The sequence below is a fragment of the Pteropus alecto genome, unplaced genomic scaffold (assembly GCF_000325575.1).
Source record: "Pteropus alecto unplaced genomic scaffold, ASM32557v1 scaffold60, whole genome shotgun sequence".
Taxonomy (NCBI): Eukaryota; Metazoa; Chordata; class Mammalia; order Chiroptera; family Pteropodidae; genus Pteropus; species Pteropus alecto.
Window position 1 is genome coordinate 5,529,521 of NW_006430726.1, and position 18,374 is coordinate 5,547,894.

General features: G+C 50.7%; 1 protein-coding gene and 1 pseudogene across 3 annotated transcripts in view; one reads left to right on the forward strand and one right to left on the reverse strand.

The window, feature by feature from the left end:
• CFAP161 (cilia and flagella associated protein 161) overlaps positions 1 to 18,374 on the reverse strand; it is a 68,731-nt gene that overhangs the window by 10,296 nt on the left and 40,061 nt on the right. For all 3 annotated transcript variants that reach the window (XM_025050132.1, XM_015594146.2, XM_006905370.3), the window contains 2 exons: positions 11,186 to 11,362; positions 237 to 405 (listed from right to left, as the gene is read on the reverse strand). In XM_025050132.1, coding sequence (XP_024905900.1) covers positions 237 to 305 — 69 coding nt within the window. In that variant the 5' untranslated portion in view covers positions 306 to 405; positions 11,186 to 11,362. The remainder of the gene's footprint in view (positions 1 to 236; positions 406 to 11,185; positions 11,363 to 18,374) is intronic.
• LOC112484141 lies at positions 7,787 to 7,901 on the forward strand (annotated as a pseudogene).

The following is an 18,374-nucleotide window of genomic DNA, read 5'->3' on the forward strand; positions in this document are numbered from 1 at the left end:
GTGAGAGCCAAGGGACCCACTTTGGGAGGCCAAGGAACCCGAGGAAAGGGTAGAAGGGCACAGGCCTGAGTTCGCTGGACCGCAGGTAGACTGCCCAGCGGTCAGAGAAGAGGGAGATTGTAGGAGTACTTGGTGAGTGCTGGAGAGAAGGGAGGCTTGGGGTGCTCAAAGGCGGGCGGGACTTGGGGGTGCTCCTCAGCAGCAAGGGGAAGGGCATCCGGCGACGTCCTCCGCACCTCCTCCAGGTAGACGTCCTCGTTCCAGTTGCCCATCCGGACTCCAGGGCCGTACAAGTTCTGCGCCATCACCCGGGCTCTCCGCGAGCAGACCTTCCCTGGATGTTGCCGGTGAGCGTGCCCGTCGCCATAACGACCTGACCCCCTGCGATTGGCCAAGGTCCAGATCCTGCTGGCCAATGAGAGAGAGCGCACGAGTTGCCCAGGGCCCAGGTGGCCCCACCCCAGCGTCTGTTACTGCTCATCCCCACCCACTGCCACAGCTTAGAGGTCCTGGTGTTTAATTGCAAAGTAGGAGAAAGGAGAAGCTGGAGCTTACACACCTCACAGTCCTAAATGCTCCGTTGAGAGAAATGTAAAACTTTTTGTTTTAGAATCTAAACAAAAACTGCTGTAAAAGTGGAGTACTCCTTACTTGTTAAGGCAGCAAAGAGGAACTTTTTAAATGGAAGCACAGCCTGCTTGCAGCCTATTTTTATAATCAGCAGCAGCCCCACCAGTCTCTCCCTAATCATAAAACAATACATGCTCAATATAGAAATTTGGAAGCCAAAATAGCATAGCAGGAAGAAGGGATGGGAGCGTTACTCAGGATTTCACCGCCTCAAAAGCAAGAAATAGCATATTTCTGTTTATATGCTTCTGACTTGGTCCATATTTTTATGGACTCTACAGCATTTCTCCTCCCCTTCCCCAGTCTCCAAGTGCAAGGACAAGCCTACGATTTACAAGAGCTCTCGATAAAACCGGAATATGCTGGTGCCAACATCTGTTAAACACAATATTTCATGACTAAGAGCTATAAACAACTACTGTAGGTCTGCCTGGAGCTTTGCTGATTAAAGGCTGTCAGTAATTCACCTTTGCTTAGGTCTACTCAGGACAGAAATGAAAGACTCGGGGCCTTTCCTCCCTTCAACAACCCCAGCCTAAAAGAGAAGGTGATCCACGAAAACAAACCACCTCAGGAGGAACGCATGAGTGCGCCTGAAGAGGATGAAGAGCCAGGAAGGGGATGAAGAAAGCCCTCCCTGGTTCTGCCTGGGGGCTGTGAGAATGAGAACAAGCAGATGAGAGCAAAGCTGTCAAGATTATCGGTGTAAAGATTTACCGAATAATAATCAAATCTTAAAAACCTTACTAAATCATGTGGAAACCAGAGATGCCTTATCATATTCCTGACCTTACAGGGAATATGGAAATACTTAAAGAGAAAAAATCACTATGGACTTCAGAGTCAGAAAATCCGGGTTGAGCCTGTACTTTGAGCAACTTTTAGCAGTTTGAACTTGGATAAGCCTTTAGCATCTTTGAGCCTCAGTTTCTTAATTTGTCAAATGTAGTTAGTGGTATAATATCTACCTTCTTTGTTCATTTATCCTTTTGAGGTATCCTAGAATATGGTTCTGTGTTGACAGAGCTGGTGGATTCATCGGTGTGCGGAACGTTCCCAAACTTGTGTCCTATGCTGCAGCCTGCAGTCAGACCCTTAAGTTCAGCACCCCCCCCAACCCCGCAATCACCACCCATCCATCTCCATTCTTGTTCTCATTCTCACAGCCCCCAGGCAGAACCAGGGCTTCCTTCATCCCCTTCCTGGCTCTTCATCCTCTTCAGGCGCACTCATGCGTTCCTCCTGAGGTGGTTTGTTTTCGTGGATCACCTTCTCTTTTAGGCTGGGGTTGTTGAAGGGAGGAAAGGCCCCGAGTCTTTCATTTCTGTCCTGAGTAGACCTAAGCAAAGGTGAATTACTTTGCTTTTAAAATCACTCAGGAGAAAAAATACACAATATACAGAATACTCTTTTGCAATTACATACATAATTATCTTTGCTGGTGCTCTTTGTTTTTTCGTGTGGATGCAAATTACAGCCCGGTATTACCTGCTTTTAACCTGAAAAGCTGCTTTGGTTTTCCTTATAAAAAGGTCTGCTAGCAACGCATTCTTTCAGTTTTCACTTATCTGCTTATTTCACCTTCATTTTTGTAAGACAGTTTTACTGGATGTAAGACTCTTGGTTGCAGTTTTTTCTCTTAACACTTAAATACGCCATCCTCCTGCCTTCTAGCTTCCATGTCTCTCATGAGAAGTCAACTCTTAATCTTAGTGGGGTTCCCTTGTAAGTCTACTAAGTGTCTTGCATGAGCTTTTGTTGCTTTTAAGACACTCTCCTTATGTCTGTCATCATTTTGACTATGGTCTGTGTGGCGACCTCCTTCCATTTATCATACTTGGAATCTGCTGAGTTTCCTGGTCGCATAGATTAATGTTTTTTTTCCATCAAATTTGGGACTCGCCATTATTTCTTTGAATATTTTTTCTGCTTCTGTCCATCTCTCTTCTCCTTCTGGTACTCCTGCGTGTACGATGCGTGTACATTGGTTCACTTAACAATGCCCTCATTTTTCTAAGGCTGTATACATTTTTCTTATTTTTTTCCTCTCTGTTATTCAAATTGCATGATTTCTGTTGATTGATCTTCAAATTTGCTCATTTCTTCTTCTGACATCTCAAATCTACTACTCCATCTGTCTAGTGAATTTTTCATTTTGGTTATGATACTTCTCAACTCCAGAATCCACAGTGGTTTCTTTTTCTTTTTTAATCATGTCTTTAGTGATACATTTGCTGGGACATTGCATTATAGCCTCCTTAAATCTTTTAATCATGGTTTCCCTTAGATCTTTGAACATATTTATAACAATTGCTTTGAAGTACTTGTCTGCCATGTCCAAAATTCGGGTCTTCTCAAAGCCTGTCTTTTCCCATTTCTTTGTAGGTTTCATAAATTTCTGTTAAAAGCTAAGCATTGTAGACAATCTACTGTAGTGACTCTGTGTACAGATTCTCCACCCCTGGTGCCTGTTGGTGTTGTTTGCCTGTCTGCTTGGGCATCTGTTTCGTGACCCTGGCTGGACGAGTTAAGTGAGATCGAGGCCCCATAGTGCGCAGCCCTCTGAGGTCACCCTTCAGGGCTGCAGCCATGAGCATGTAGAGAGTCCCCTGACGCTCTAAATGAAACCTACCATAAACAACAGAACATAAAAAAGGGTCTCACTACTTACAATGCAGGTGGATTTAAAATCCAGGTGATAACAGAACTATAAACCAATTTGCAAGGAGGTTTTTATAAAAGCGTGTTTTACAAATTTTTACTTTCATCTGAAAAAAATATTAAAATGTTCAATTTATTATAATCATAAAGAATTTTACATTTAAATTCCTCAAAATCCTCAAAGCTAAGATTAAAACAGAAATGCACGCACACGTTGCTGATTGCGGAGCAATTTACTCAGCTCTCATTTAGCAATATCTCCTTGAAATCAGGCCCCCGCTGCTTCCACGTTATAGTTACTGTGATTTTGACATGAACCAGGTAGACACTGGAAAACGCATTTGCTATTTTTTTTCCTGACTTGATGAGGCTCTTGGAAACATTTAATTGGAGCCTTTTATTACTTACTTGTGAAACATCTGGCAGGAAAAGCCAAAGAAATACTTGGACAGAATCGTTTTCGGAAAGGAGAAGTGGAACAAAGTTCACGTATTGGGAAAGAGGAACGAGAGTCACAAGGTTAGAGGCAAGAACCTCCAGGGCGCTGAGAGTGAGTCTGAAAGTCCTCAGCGGGTGGATGACAAATGCGACAGGTCATCACAGAGCAAAGAAAAAAGTGGGACCGAAGCCTCCCTTTCACTGAGCTGTGCAGCTGTTTCCGACTCGGAGCCTCAGCAACCTCGCCGATAAGAACGGGTTAAGGCTGACATGACTGACGGCTCTCTGGGGGACATTTCTGAAATGCTGTGTGATGTGTGAATCAACACGGAGGGGAGGAGCTCTGCTGTCCACGCATCTGACAAATGCTGGCTGAACAGGCTTCCTACGGAAGGCCTTCTGAGCGCCTTGAATGTAGGGCACACGCCACGTACCTACAAAAGGATGACAACACGTATCGCATTGCCCCAGCCAAGTTCAACGTGAACCCCTTTATAAAGAATCATCTCGTAAGACCAGTGTTTTAAGAAACACTGGCTCCGAGTCTGTGAGGCTCACGTGACCTGATCCGAAAACCAGGTAGGATTTGGACAAGCAGACAGAAGAACCAAGGCAAGCACCTTCCAGAGAAGGAAGCAGGATGAGGCAGGGCATGGAAGCGAAGACGCCAGGACTCTCAAGGGCCAGAACGGGACACAGGGCAACGAGAGAGTGGGGAGGGCAGGGCGAAGGGCCTGTTCCAAGGCGAGAACTGTGCGTTCTCTTCTGTAAGGAGCAAAGAGCCGTCAAAGTGTCTAAAGAGGACACTGACGAAGGGCAGAGCAGAGTCTCGGAATTTTGCTGGGGCTACAGGCGGCGGCATGGACTTCAGGCCGACAGGCCGGGGTGGGGGGCAGGAAGCCGGCTAAGAGACAGCCTGGGGAGGTGACGGGTGTGCCTGAGCAAGGCGGCGGCAGTGGGGACAGAGAAGCAGAAAGAAATGAGGAAAGAACCGGCACCGTCAGCATTGTCAGCCCTCGGAAAACGACGATTCTCATGTTCGTTCAGCCAGGATCTCACTGCACAGCAAACACTGCGCTCAGGATCCAGGAGCAGGGATAAGAGAACCTGGCAGAGTCACAGAGAGGGAACGACTCTGAACTACCACACGCGTGAGGCATGGGCCCAAGGGTCAAAGCAGGGCGGACCTCTCCGAAGGACGTCGCACACATTTTCCCACTAAATAACAGTCCTTGGATAAGGCGGGCGGGGCACCGGAAGTCTTGAAAGGACTGCTTAATCATTTCGTAACGCCCCGCCCACTCCCCGCCTCTCCAAGGACTAGAGTAAGGTGGTGTCTGACCGGAAAAGGGTCCCCTGGTCTTCTCTGTCTCGGTCTGCTTGCCCTTCTGGCTGCGACAGACCCCTGGGACCAAGACCAGCAACGGTGCACCCGTGGTTCTCGCTGGCCAGACGCCATTGCCAGAGCCCAGCACTCACCCCAGGCACAGACTGTGGGACTAAGTTCTCTCAGGCTCTCTTTTCCGCCTTTGGCAGTCCTGCCGTCCACCGTCAGGCCCCTCCATCTCAGCTGACCTCAGGTGACATGCTCACGCGTACTCTGAAGCCCTGACAGCAGAGGAAATTTCCCTCTCTTCACAATCCCCGCTGACTCCTGAGGAGCGTGGATTCTGTTAGGAAGCAGCCCATCTGCTCTACTCAGCTCCCTGGTGGTTTGGAAATGCCAAGGTGGACTGGGCAGCGGGAGCTAGGAAGAGCCAAACGGCCCTGCCTGTTCCCGGGCGGCAGCGTGTTCTGCAGGCGCGGCCAGCACCAGGAGCAGCGGCTTCCTGCGGAAGACTCCGGGCTTGCCACCAGCGTGAAGGCGGCGGGCTCCCAGCCGCCTCCTCTAGGTCTCAGACAGAGGGAGGCTCGCTAACTGATATTTAGGTTATAGGACCGTCATTCACTCCCATAAAATCACCAGAAATTTACTTAACACCCCCGGCCACTTTTTAAAGTAAGGTAGCCTCCTTTTCCAGAGAAAGCAAGAAAGAACCCAATCGCATAAACCAGACAGACAGAAAGGTGTGGCCTCACGGTAAGCCCCCAAACGCCCGCCCTGAGAGAGCACAGTTTGGAAAGCACTGACGGGTGTGCCCGAGGCCTGACTTCACGGGGGAGGAAAGTGAGGCCCCCCGAGTGCGGCGGGCCCTGCAGAGCCACGAGCTCTCTGCAAGGAAGACAGCAGCTGCAGTCGACGTCACCCACCTCTCGGTCCAGGGCTTCTTCACTTCCCAGCCCTCACTGGTCCCCACCTGCGGGACCTCATCTCCTTACCCCTGACCCGTTCATCCTGTCCTGCCAGTGAAAAGAATGTTCTGGCCTTTATGGCTTCAAAGGATGTAAATGGAAGCACTTCGCACGTTCAGGGCAAGATTCACAATGCGACAACGATAAACCTAGGTCGAGGTCTCCCACTCTTTCACGATAGGGAAGCCAGTCATCACAGCAAGGGTCTGAAGCAAGGCAACCACCTACACACGTACAGTACGACAGGGAAAAGCTAAGAAGTGCGCCAGTTCCAGGGGGTTCTCAGAGACCTGGGAATGTGCACGGAAGTGTATCAGCGCAGACACATTTCCCCAAACTGTCAGCTTTTCCAGTTCCTTTCATCTGATGGGGAAAGGCAGGGTGACCCTTCATTTTACAAACAAGGAAACTGAAGCACGGCGAGGTGACGGGAAATACCCAGCTTAGCATCAGAGCCAGAACTGAAACCTCCGCGAGAACGCGGGAGGAGCGGGGGAGGGAGAAGGACGAGAAGACGCAGAAAAGGCCGCGGGTTTACGCGGCGCTCGCTGGTCCCACGCCACCTTCACACGCCGTCTCACCGGGGATTGCTAGAAAGTAATTCTGTGTTCTCTGGCCAGTTCCGTGAGGTAGGACACAGGCTCTGGAGAGTGACGTTCCCAGTTCGCACCCCAGAACTAAGTACTTGCAGGCTGTGGGACCCTCGGGCAACGACCGTTTCTCCACCTGCAACGTGAGGAAATGACAAGGCCCGCCCCGTGTGGCTGCTGTGGCACGGAAGTGAGGCTGTGTGGAACAGCCTGGGCACGGGGGCTGGGACACAGTGGTCACTCCGCAGGCACTGCTGCCTGTTATTCCGAAAAGGCTAACACCAAGAGCGGCTTAGCCAAGTAGTCTTCTGTTTGCCAGACTCACAAGTTTAAAGTTTAAGGAATAGTTCATTTCGCAAGGGAGAAAACGAAGGCCCAGCCCAGGGGAGAGAAGCGTCTAAGGTCACACAGCCAGTGCCGTCAGAGCAGGAGCCGCTGGGAGGGGAGCACGTCTCCACGGCCTAACTCACAGACAGACACTCATGACGATGACGCTCGACATTAGGGCTCCGTGTGGTGCAAAGAACAATGCCGCACGGGGAGTCGGTTATGCACTGGGGCGTCATTCTCCTCTCTGTTAGGGTGAGATCTGTGGCCCAGTGGGGTGACTTGACCTGCCCAGAAGGATGATGCCGGTGCCAGTCTTTGGCCTGGCTAGAGCCCTGGACACTCTGACTGCAAGCCCAGTGCTCCCTGCAGCACACAGCTATGACAATCTCCAAGAGATGGGAGAAAAATTACACCCATGACAATCCTTGAGTTCTTGACCTTCTTCAAATAGCCTCCTAAGGACTCCTGCGAGCTCCACTGACCTCTGGCTTCACTTAGGACAGGGATATTTTATTGACCAAAATCTGATAAAATACCCTGAGAATGGACGGGAAGCCCTCCCACCTGCTGCCGCTGAGCCAGAGGACGGCAGCAATGACTCCGGAAGGCAGTTCCGCCCCCCATTATCCAACCCCCCAGAAGCGTCACAAGCTTTCAGTCTGTCATTCTTTCACATGGTCCTAAAATCTTACAGTTTTAAGATGTCTCTGAATTCCACGTCACCGGTATTACACCAAGGAGATGTTTGCAAAGCAGCCACGACGCGAATGCGCGTGAATAGCGGGTGGGTTCGGTAAGTGAGAGCATTTATGTTTTGGATGGCTATGCAGCTATTAAAAATCATGATATAAACGCCACCCTGAACGCGCCCGATCCCGTCTGATCTCGGAAGCTAAGCAGGGTCAGGCCTGGTTAGTACTCGGATGAGAGACCACCTAGGAAGACCAGGGGCTTTAGGTGTAAAAAATAAAAAATAAGGCATTGTAAGCTGACGAGGTCCTTGCAATCTGTGAGGTCAACCAAGGGTTGCCTCACCTGAAAAAAAAAAAAATCATGATATAAGAGCAATATTCAGTGATTTGGAAAACGCTCACAATAGATTAAAATGAGATTGCAAAAGAGTTTATAATGTAAGATGTCCATTTAACAATTAAAATGTGTACTTAAAAATGTGTATTCATAGGAAAAACAAGTTTATAAACATGACACATATACACTTACACGTATAAGCATGTGTGCTATGTAATACACTATATCACACGTATTCGCACATGTGTAATCCACATAAGATAAACATGTAATTACACACATTCCTAAAACACATACATGTAACTGATGGGGAGGGAGCATCAGGTTTTCTGGAATGAGCGTGTGACATTTTTTGGAATCACGACATTTGGACATTCTGGCCCGGTGACATTCTGCACCTAAACTAAAGTTCTGGCCCATGTCACAACAGCAGGACTCACAGAGAGCGTGTCTCGGTGGTTCCCAAAGCCAGGGCCGAGAGTGGGAGCCAGTTCTCTGCTGGGGTGCCTCTAGCGCCTCGCGAGCTGCTCACCCATCGTACAGGGTGAGTTTGTGAGGACAAGGTCTTCTCTGATCTTTCTTTGGGGGAGTCTGATTCCATAATTGGGCAACTGCGCCCACGTGTGGCACATCGTGGGAACAGCTTTTTGTCCACGTCAAAGAAAATGAGTTAGAAGACGGTCTGTGGGCTCAGGACAGGAGACTAGTGAACAAATGAGTCTCTGTTCCCAAACCAAACTGTAAGGTGAGCTTCTAGAAGTTACAAGGCATCTTCCGTCTCAAAATAAATGATGAGATTAAGAGCCAGTCAGACGTCAAGAGCCTATGAGATCACTGTCCACTTTGCTCACCGACAGTCTCTGCTTCCTCTCCTGCAAACGCTGCTGCTTCACATCGTGTCCTCAGAGCGTCAGTGTCTGAGGTTTCCCACAACAGTGCTCTGCTGCCCGTGGGTCTCCTCTCCCGGAATTTCCTTACTCACGGCACTTCTCCATGCAAGTTCTCCTCATACACCGAGACCGGCCCGAAAGCCCACGCCCTCAACGACATCCCGACTGGATTAAGCCAGGCGCGCCTCCCTTGCCTCTCACAAAACTTTGTATTTTCTCTGTAAATCATGAAACCTAACAGTAAAAACCATCGACTCCTTACTAGCTCGTGATTTAGGGGGCATGATGAACTGATTTCTCAGTATTAACTTTTCCAAACTTGCACACTGGAAAAGTATAAGACTTACATATAAGACATTTGGAAAGAATTCTTTCATGTGGTTCCTTGGTGTGTGCTCCCCAAAGGCAATCATTCCAGAACATTCCACAGAAGGTCAGAAGTCATTTGTGGGTGCTGCCTCCCTCTGGCACAGCCTAAGGGCCCCTCGTAGGAGGGAGTGCCTTCCCTGCAGCTCCCAGCTTCCCTTTATGTCCCCTTCCACGTCCTGAGACTTTGCACTGCTCAGCGTAGAGCTATCTAAGTTCAGCTCCCCACCCCGCCCCCAAGGGGACAGATGAGACCGGTCTCCACTGTCCCTGGAGCCTATCTGACCTTCCGCACCAGCTGGCACATGACCCTGAGTCGGGAACAGGGCTGAACCTAGCTTCCCAGCCTATTGGCAGCAGCAGGCTGTTCAGAATTTCCAGAAAAGTCTGGACTCCGCTACTGCTACCAGAGCCGTACACCGTGTGCCCACTGCACCCCTCACCCTCACGGCTCATCCAGAAACTCCAGTTCACCAACACGCACTTTCCCTGCAGGTCCTGACCAGGGAATGGGGACCAATGGCCTCTCACAGGATGTGGGGATGACCTGCAGGCCAGGCCCGCCTGGCGGGTACCTCTACCTCCTCTGCGCAGTGCGCCAACACATGCCCACCCTCCTACACTGCGTACACAGCAAGGGCCCGCCTCACTGCGGGTGACGTTAAAAGTCACCTCAGTGCTACCTCCTGCACCTGGAGGTTCGGAACCCCCACCGCCTGCGTCTGTCAGTCGCCTGCACGGCAGCAGGTGAGACCTGTTGGAGGTCCGTGCGTGGCCTTCTGACCCCCCGGCCCCACCGCATCAGGGGGAGCATAAAGAATTGGGGGAGGAAGTTGGCTAAAGGCTCCCTGTCTGTGGCTGCCTCCGAATCATCTAATTGAACCACTTCCCATTTTGCATACTGAATTCTACTGCTATTTTCCCAGCTTTGCAGAAAAATTCCCGATTTTTATTAGTTTACTAGGAGTCTGTGGGCCCGGTCTTCAGTGGTTAAGACCTTGTCAACCAACTCCAACCCCTACCGACTCTGTGACTTTGAGCAGGTTCTTGCTCCTCTCCCTGCCTCCCTTTTCTCGTCTGTAAAATGGGGACAGTTTGCTCACTTAGAGCAGCAGGTAAACGAGTTAGCGGGTGTAAACAGTGCCGGGTCACACCAAGTGCTCTGGAAGACCCCCATCAGCAGCACCGTCGCAGGGCATGCTCCCTCTGCCCACCCTCCCTCCAGCTACGGTCCCGCAGCAGACTGAGGTGCTGCAGCTCCCTGCGGGCCTGTCTGGAACACGCGCAGGAACCCTCCTCTCTCCTCGACCTGGAGCACGCCCCAGGACTCCAGCATCTTCTCGCTGTCACCCATCCCACCCATCGGACTCTTCTCTGCTAAAGCCACACCCAGTTTAAGGATCCAGTGCTAGCCGTGTGTCTTGCCCGACCACCTGTCCTACCCTACCACCTATCTCGAGGTCTGTAAGGTAAGCCAGTGTACCTTTGGGTTTGCCTGACAAAGACACCAGCCCGCCCCCTCCCCAAGCAATCCAAATGTCTACAGAATTTCCGTGAGCCAATTCAACACTGCATTTACATACTCTGCATAGGCCATCTCCTCTCGCGTTCCCTGCAAGACGTCTTGTGCAGGAACTGGCTGTGAAGACTTGGCTGTGGCCTCATCCCAGCACCTGCTCAGACCCGAACCTCACGCCACAGGACAGGTGCCAAGATCTCGGCCACATTCCTGATTCTCCCCCTGTGTGAGAGTATTCCGAGCCCAGTACTGTTTATGCCAAACACATCCGTACTTCCTGGCACCATTATCCTAACAGCCTAGCTGCCATGTGATGGAGCCATTCTCTGGCTCCGTTCGAGGGTATGATGAGATCTGATAACACGTAAATGCCCATCTCAGCTCAATGGCCATGTGGCATGTGCCAGCCCCCAAAGTACCCTTGGAACCACATCCTTTACCTTGGGAGAGAGCAGGGGTAGAGTCTGCAGCAGTGTGGCGCGCTTGGATTCCTGGAAAAGGTCCCATCGTTGTCTGTCCTCACCCCGAGGTCTGGAGGATGCCACTGTTATCCAAGTGGCATTGCAGAGCATCCTCGCCAAGAGGACCCCAAGCCATCAAATGCACTAGTGGAGAACCTGGGGGGACAGACGAGAGGGATCATCACTTACAGCAGAGGCCGGACACGCACTGACACAGCTACTCTGGTTTGAACGTATTGATACGCTTCCACACTGGTTGGCAAAAAGCTCTTGTCCCAGAATTGCCTAAGTGTCCCTCTGCTGTGATGGCTTCCCCAGCCCCTCCCTCTCAGGTCACCCAGACATCACCCGCTACCACCACCACTATTCAACGATCAAGGATAAACATTTGGCACAAGAGGAGGCCCCTCGGCCTCTGCCCCCACACTACCTCTGCTTCTTTTAGATTGGCCAGGGCAGGCTGTTAAATATTTTAGCCACCAACCCTGGCTGGACCCATTCACAAAAAGCTGGCTGAACTGATCAGAAATATGGTATGGAAAGTCTGCCTCCGTAAGCAGCATTGTGAAAAACAAGCGTACAGGTGTAAGGATTTTCTAAATTCCTTCCTGGAGCCCACCAAGCTAGTGGCCAAATTCCTGAATTAGTAACACAGACGTGATCAGCCAACCCTCTGCCACAGGGAATCGAAGCCAGCACTGCCCACGTTCAGGAGGACAAATCTGGTGGGGACCCAAGGACACCACAAGTGCACATATGGGGAGGAACTACCTGGCCAAGTTAAATCGCTTTTTGTTAAGAATCAGAGTTCCCAAGAGAGGAAAAAGTGGAGAATTTTTTTTTTAATTTAAAGGATAAAGGAAGATGCCTATAGTCAACGAGGCACATAAAACATCACAGGCAAAGGACGAAAAATGGAGCTGGCCAACTCCCTGTCTAATGGATCAACAAAAGTCCGAGAACAAGGCTGCCAAGCACGACGTCAAAACCAGCACGTGCTGTTCCTAACTGAAAGCAGCAGAAAGACATTCTAAGCTATGTACCAGTTCCGAATATGCCTCTCAAACACCTTTCCTGAAAAACATTATGCAACTGGGCTCTAAGTCAGGTTAAAGAACTCAGTCACAGGGAGCTGTATATAAAAAGCCTTATTATGTAAATACTGAAAATACACATATAAGCATCGGCATAATTTAAACATAGAACTAAGGTGAAATAATTGTGAATGCAGTGACGAATTATTAAGTTAAAGAATTCTTGATGAAAAATAATAAAGATGAACATACAACTTTGTCAGAAATCACGGACTTGAGTCAATAACATCGGAGTAATTATGTATCATGATAGGTGGGTACTAGACGTATCGTGGGGACCACTTCGTTAGGTATATAAATGCATAGTTGTTGTTGTACATCTGAAAACAATATAATATTCTGTCAACTATAATTAAAAATAAACTTTAAAAAAAATCCCAGGCCATACCAAAACTCTGGGAGATAGGCAGAGGTGGAAGAAATTTAAAATGGAAATTTTTCTCCCCTTATGACTTTTACAGAATATTTATGAGCTGTTTTAAACACTTTACCTATGTTGTCTTATTTACTGTCTCACACATCTTTGAAGTAAGGATTACCTCCATTCCATAGATGACAAAACGGATGCAGAGAAGTTCATTATTTATGTAAATAAGAGGAAAAAAATCTTTACAAATAAGACAGGAGGAAGATAGTAGGAGGAGGTTTGCATACCTTTGTGTCTAATAATACAGATTTTTTAGAATAAGGATTTAGAAGAACTGGAATGACATCAGTAATGAGCCTAACGTACGTCTGGCCTCCCTGCCGGTCAGTGCTGTCACTGTAGAAGGGGCGGGACTTCCTTCCTGTTGTAACGTTCTGGGTGTGGTGAGAGGGTGCTTCCTCCCCACAAACGGCCCGCAGCTCCGGGCACTTCCAGAGCCAAGGTGTTCACCCCAGAACTCCAGCGTCCGCCAGAGCTGAGACCAAACTCCCCCTGTGCTGTCAATCAGTCCGGATCTCGTGGAGCGTGGGGTCCGTGCTGAACGGTCTGGCAGGAAGAAGTCTTTATTAACACACAAGTGGCAGAGGGTGCTCTCTTGGTCACCGGTCCTCAGCTGGTGACCCCTCTACCTCCCTCCTCTGGCTAATTTGGTCCCACTGGGGTAAAGAACTGGGCACGGCTCCTCCCTGGCTGTCTGCTTCTGGAGATAAGTGCTTGATGACTCTGTGCCACCTCCCATTCGGGAGATAAATTTCCTATTTGGGAGGAAATCACACCCCCTCTTCCCCAGCTCAGCGGCTGTGTCTCCCCGCCTTCGGCAATGGTGGGAAGTGACCACACCCACTCTTCCCAGCCCAGGGGGATCCCAGCGTTTAGAAGTTCAGGGCTGGAAAGATAAACATAGCTGCTTATCCCTCACTCCCTCACTGTTCCTCTTCAGTGACAGAAAAGGAACAAGAACCCTGCTGCGCGGAAATCCATTCAGCAGCGGTTCCAGGTTCCCAGTCGTGAAGGGAACGGCTGCCTTAAACTACACTGGGGGCTCCTCCCTTTCCTCCCCGCAACGCCCCACCCGCCTCTTCAGGAAAACAAAACAGAACGCTGACTCCCAGGTCCAGGGTAAGCCGAGCTGCCTGGCCCGGAGGCCCCCTCCTCCTGTTTCTCTGGAGGGGAAAGCTGACAGTGAAAGGACCTCTAGATCTGGGCCTGCGGGACTGGCTTCCTCGCGGCCAGGCTGTAGCTGAGCAGCTGGGCCATCGAAGGGAATCATTGTTCCTCTGCCTACTTCACGGGTGGGGGTGGGGGGCTTTGAAGCAACAGGCGCGCTGCTCCCAGATTCTGTGTAGAAACGGCCAAGTACGCATCACTGTAAGGGATGACACCCTTAGCTCCCACTGCCGCCTCAGTGCATCTTACCTGCCCCGTGGACTCAGTTCCCAATGTTTTTGCCAATCGTGGTGACAATTTATTTTTCAAAAAATTTGTTAGAAGTGCCCTTGGCCTGTTGTTGTCTTCCTTCTCCACGTCTGCCTTTGAAATCCTTTCCATCCTTCCCGGCCCAGTTAGAACTCCCTTCTTCCCAAGAAGCTGCCCCATTCTGACATTTTTCAGAGTTCCTCTCTCTTCTCTGAACCCCTCCAGCCTTTCCTCTGCCCCCCGGTTTCAGACTGACCCGTCCGCCTCACCTTCAAGGTCTCTGTACAACTGCTCATCTCCCCAGCAGACCAACTGTAAGCGATCCGTGGCGGCAGCATTTCATGAGCACACCCCCAGTGCCCAGTGTTCAGCACGGACCGAGGACGTGTGGGGCGATGGTGAGGAAGGGGCCGGCAGCATCTACGCCACGCGGACGTTAAGTACACACGCGTTTATTCCGGGGAAATTCACACTCGCTATTTCTCAAAGAGTCTAAGGAAACTTTAGAAACTGACCACAACTCAACGAAGAACAATTTCAAGTAAAAGAGAAAACAGGTTTCCAGCACCTGGGATGAACTGTTTACTCCAGCGGAGCGCTGGATTTATCTCTGAGCTTCCTGGATGACAGGGAACTGCACTGGCTCACCCACTTCTCATTGTACAATAACTCTGGAATCAGACTGGAAAGAGGAATTTTCCTGGCACCGTGTTCAAGGAGAAATTTATCCAGTGAGTCCTTATATAACAGACATGAGGTAACACCGAGCAGCATCTCCAACCGGCATTTTGCAAAAGGACACAAGTGTCTTCAGATGGGCAATTCCTGGGTTCGCCTGCAGTTCAGAGAGAAGGGATTTCTGCAAGGAAATGGGACGACAAGGCCCATACGAGGTCCCTCTACCCCTGCAGAAGTCTGGAGAACCAAGGAAAGAAGGTTGGTGACTGTTTGATAGCCAATTTCAAAGCCCACATATAGCTTTATTTTAAGGGTCTAGCAAGTCAGCTTACAGCAGCTTGAGACAGGAGGCTGGGACAAGGACCGCCCTGCCCCGGCCAACGGGCAGACTCCAGAGGAACCGGAATGTGCGAGGTGCACAGAGCTGGGTGCTCGGGCATCTTCCTCCAGGGGACCTAGACAGGACACTGTCACAGGGCCCACTGTTCATCAGGAGGTCATGCGCAGGCCTGACTAGCTTTAAAGGAGACTCCGAGAAATGGGGGCAGGGAGACTCCCGGATGTGAGGGTGTGCGATGAAGGGCACCTGGGTGAAAGCACAGTTCCTGACAGCGACACCAGACAGCGCTGAGGGAACGACTGAGTTCTAGGGCCACTCAGATCACAGATGGGGACGGCCTACTGCTGCCTCCAGGCTGCTGAGCCAGAGTGTGGGAGCCCTGGGGTGTCCATCTGTGAGTTTCAGAGGCAGGAAAGGAAGGTGGTGCTGACCATCTCAACTACCTCCTGACTACGATGGGAGGAAGTGAGGCCCAGGGAAAGAAACAAGCCTGGGGGCTCGCATCTGTGGCTACCGCGATAAAATTCTCATGGCTTCGGTTCCAAGCTGGCTGTTTTGCCTCCACATAAAGGGGAAGCCCTGGCCTTCTGGGGCCTGACGTACGCAGCACCCTCCCGTCGACTATGGAGGCAGCTTAAGATCCGTATGTCTAGGAGGAACTGTCTCTCTCCTTTGTCTTTTCTATCTGTGTCTCCTGCCACTGAATCACCTCCTGAAACGCCAGCTCAGTCCCTCTCGGTCACGTGACTCCAGATGCCTGGCTCCCTCTCTCTGAGGTATTTCTGGTTCAGAAGGGAGTGTCTCTCAGTGTATTTGACTCCAGTGAGACCTCAGAATCAAGACCCTATGGCCACCCCAGGCCACCTCAGACACGAGACTGGCAGATACAGACTTCCCGTCGTCCTTATCAGTAGCTACCACGAGATAGGAGAGGTCAGACAGCACTGAAAGGTCCACAACGGGGACAGCCAGGGTGCCAAGGGAGTGTGACTCCGGACACTGCAGCCCTACTTCGGGTGACCGCACCATGACGTTCCGCAGCCACACACGTGGGGCCCGTGGGACCCGTGGAGCACTGCCCCCGGGTTCTGTCAGTAGCGCCCAGGTGGCCAGACGGACAACTCACTGCAAGCTGAGCCTGAAGTGAGGGCAGTGGCCCCACTGTGTGGGTGAGGGTCACTGGGTGGCTCTGAAGATGCACACTCCGTCCTCTCTCACACGAAGCGTCACTGGAACGCGGTGCGACCTCCACTCAGGTTACCATTACAGTATCACTACTACCAACAGCAACAATGAGAATGGTATCACAGGTGTGAACAGCTCAGCGGTCAAGCACAGAATCAGGACATGTATTTTCCCAAGAGAATTTAGATGTTTTCATTCAGCTGAAAAATCCAGAGCATCAAATTGAAGGACTGATTAAACGGCTTTTTAGAAATTCTTAATAAGTCATCCTATCAAACTACCTATCATCTTAAGCATCTACCCTGTGCCCACGGCCTCAGGCACTTCACATCCTGTTCTGCATTTGCTCTCCAGAGCTCTGCGGGCGGATCCATCCCCTCCCGCCACAGAAGGCAGGCACCAGGGAACGGCACCTAGGGCCCAGGTAGGCGGCTCTTAAGGAGCTACCGGTCACCATTTCATGGTCAGCCAGAAAGAAAAAATACAGCCAAACGCACCCGCCGTCCTGCTTTCCACACTCAAACCTAACGGACTGGGCAAACATGGGATGGGGAGACCTTCCTCAGAGCAGCGTCGGGAATGGAGACCCACCACGCAGGAAGATGCCCAGAGGCAGAGTCGATCAAGACAAGCCAGACCAGACGACCGTCCACAGACGTTTCCAATGGGACCTCCAGCCAGCCTGCGAGGGAACCTCCCAGGGGCTCCCATACAGCTCACCTCACTTCATCCTCCCAATACCTTCACGTTAGATCTCTCTGTTTTGCTGACGGAGAACATGAGGCACAATCAGGTGAAGTGCTGCAGACCCTGGTTAATCTGTAACACACCTAGGATTCATGCCCAGCCCCAGGGCCGCTCCTGGCTGTCACCCAGGTGTGAGCAAGCTACTGAGATACAGGCACACCTTGAAGATACCATGGGTCCGGCTCCAGACCACTGCAGGCAAGTCCACAGTGCAGTAAAACGAGTCACGTGAATTTTTGTTTCCTGGTACATGTAAAAGTCACGTTTGTACTACAGTCTTTTAAGTGCGTGACAGTATTATGTCAAAAAAAAATGTACACATCTTAATTAAAAAATACTTCATTGCTAAAATATGCTAACCGCCATCTGAGCCTTCAGTGAGTTGTCATCTTTTTGCAGGTGGAGGGTCTTGCCTCGATGTTGACGAAAATGCAGTATCTGTGAGGCACCATGAATCGAGGTCTGCCCGTATGTGACCACGAAAAATCATCACTTCACCTCTTGGAGTTTTCTCCTAAGACGTGCTGTCTGTGGGGAAGCCGCTGGCTCACAGAGCACAGCAGCCGAGGGGTGAGCAGAGACTCGCTGGTCCTGCACACGTGCTCCCTGCTGGGCTCAGAAGCTGTTTTTCTTCACTTGTTTTATCTTCTTTCCTTTGTCCTTTCCCTCTTCCGTTTCATTTTCTTCTCCTCTCCCACTCTGTCTCTGTGTCTGTCTAAAGAGTCAGGGTCTCTGTGAGACGAGACCTCCGTTTCTGCTCTTTCTCGGGGCTCGGGGTCGTGTGGCGCTCACGTGACGGTTGCTGTGATTCTGAGCGCATTTGTGGGGCTGGATGCAGGGAGAAGAGTGAGCTCACCGGGCGGGAAAGCAACGGCCTTGATCTGAGCTGCAGCCTGGTTCTAATTTTAGCAACAACTGAGCGCTGGACTTCCCGGAGATATTGGATTGCCCTGCTCTCTCTCCCGTTCCCTGCACTGGGCTGACACTAGACATGTGGAAGAGATTCAGATCACAAGAATCACCAAATCAGGTCACACCCATGGCTCATCCGGCCAGCCTCTGTCTCAGAAAGTAGGGACAGGGAGTCTCACACCATCGAGCTTAGCCATCGCCTGGGAAAACTCCCTCAGTTTATAGACAAGGGCAGAGGTAAGGGGGAGACACGACTATCCAAAATGAATGGCCAGCAGAGCCAGGTCCAGAGTTCAGGTCCTCCGGTATCAGTCCTGCGTGCTACCCATCACGTCACCCTCTCAAGGTCAGGGCTGTGGCCTCAGGATA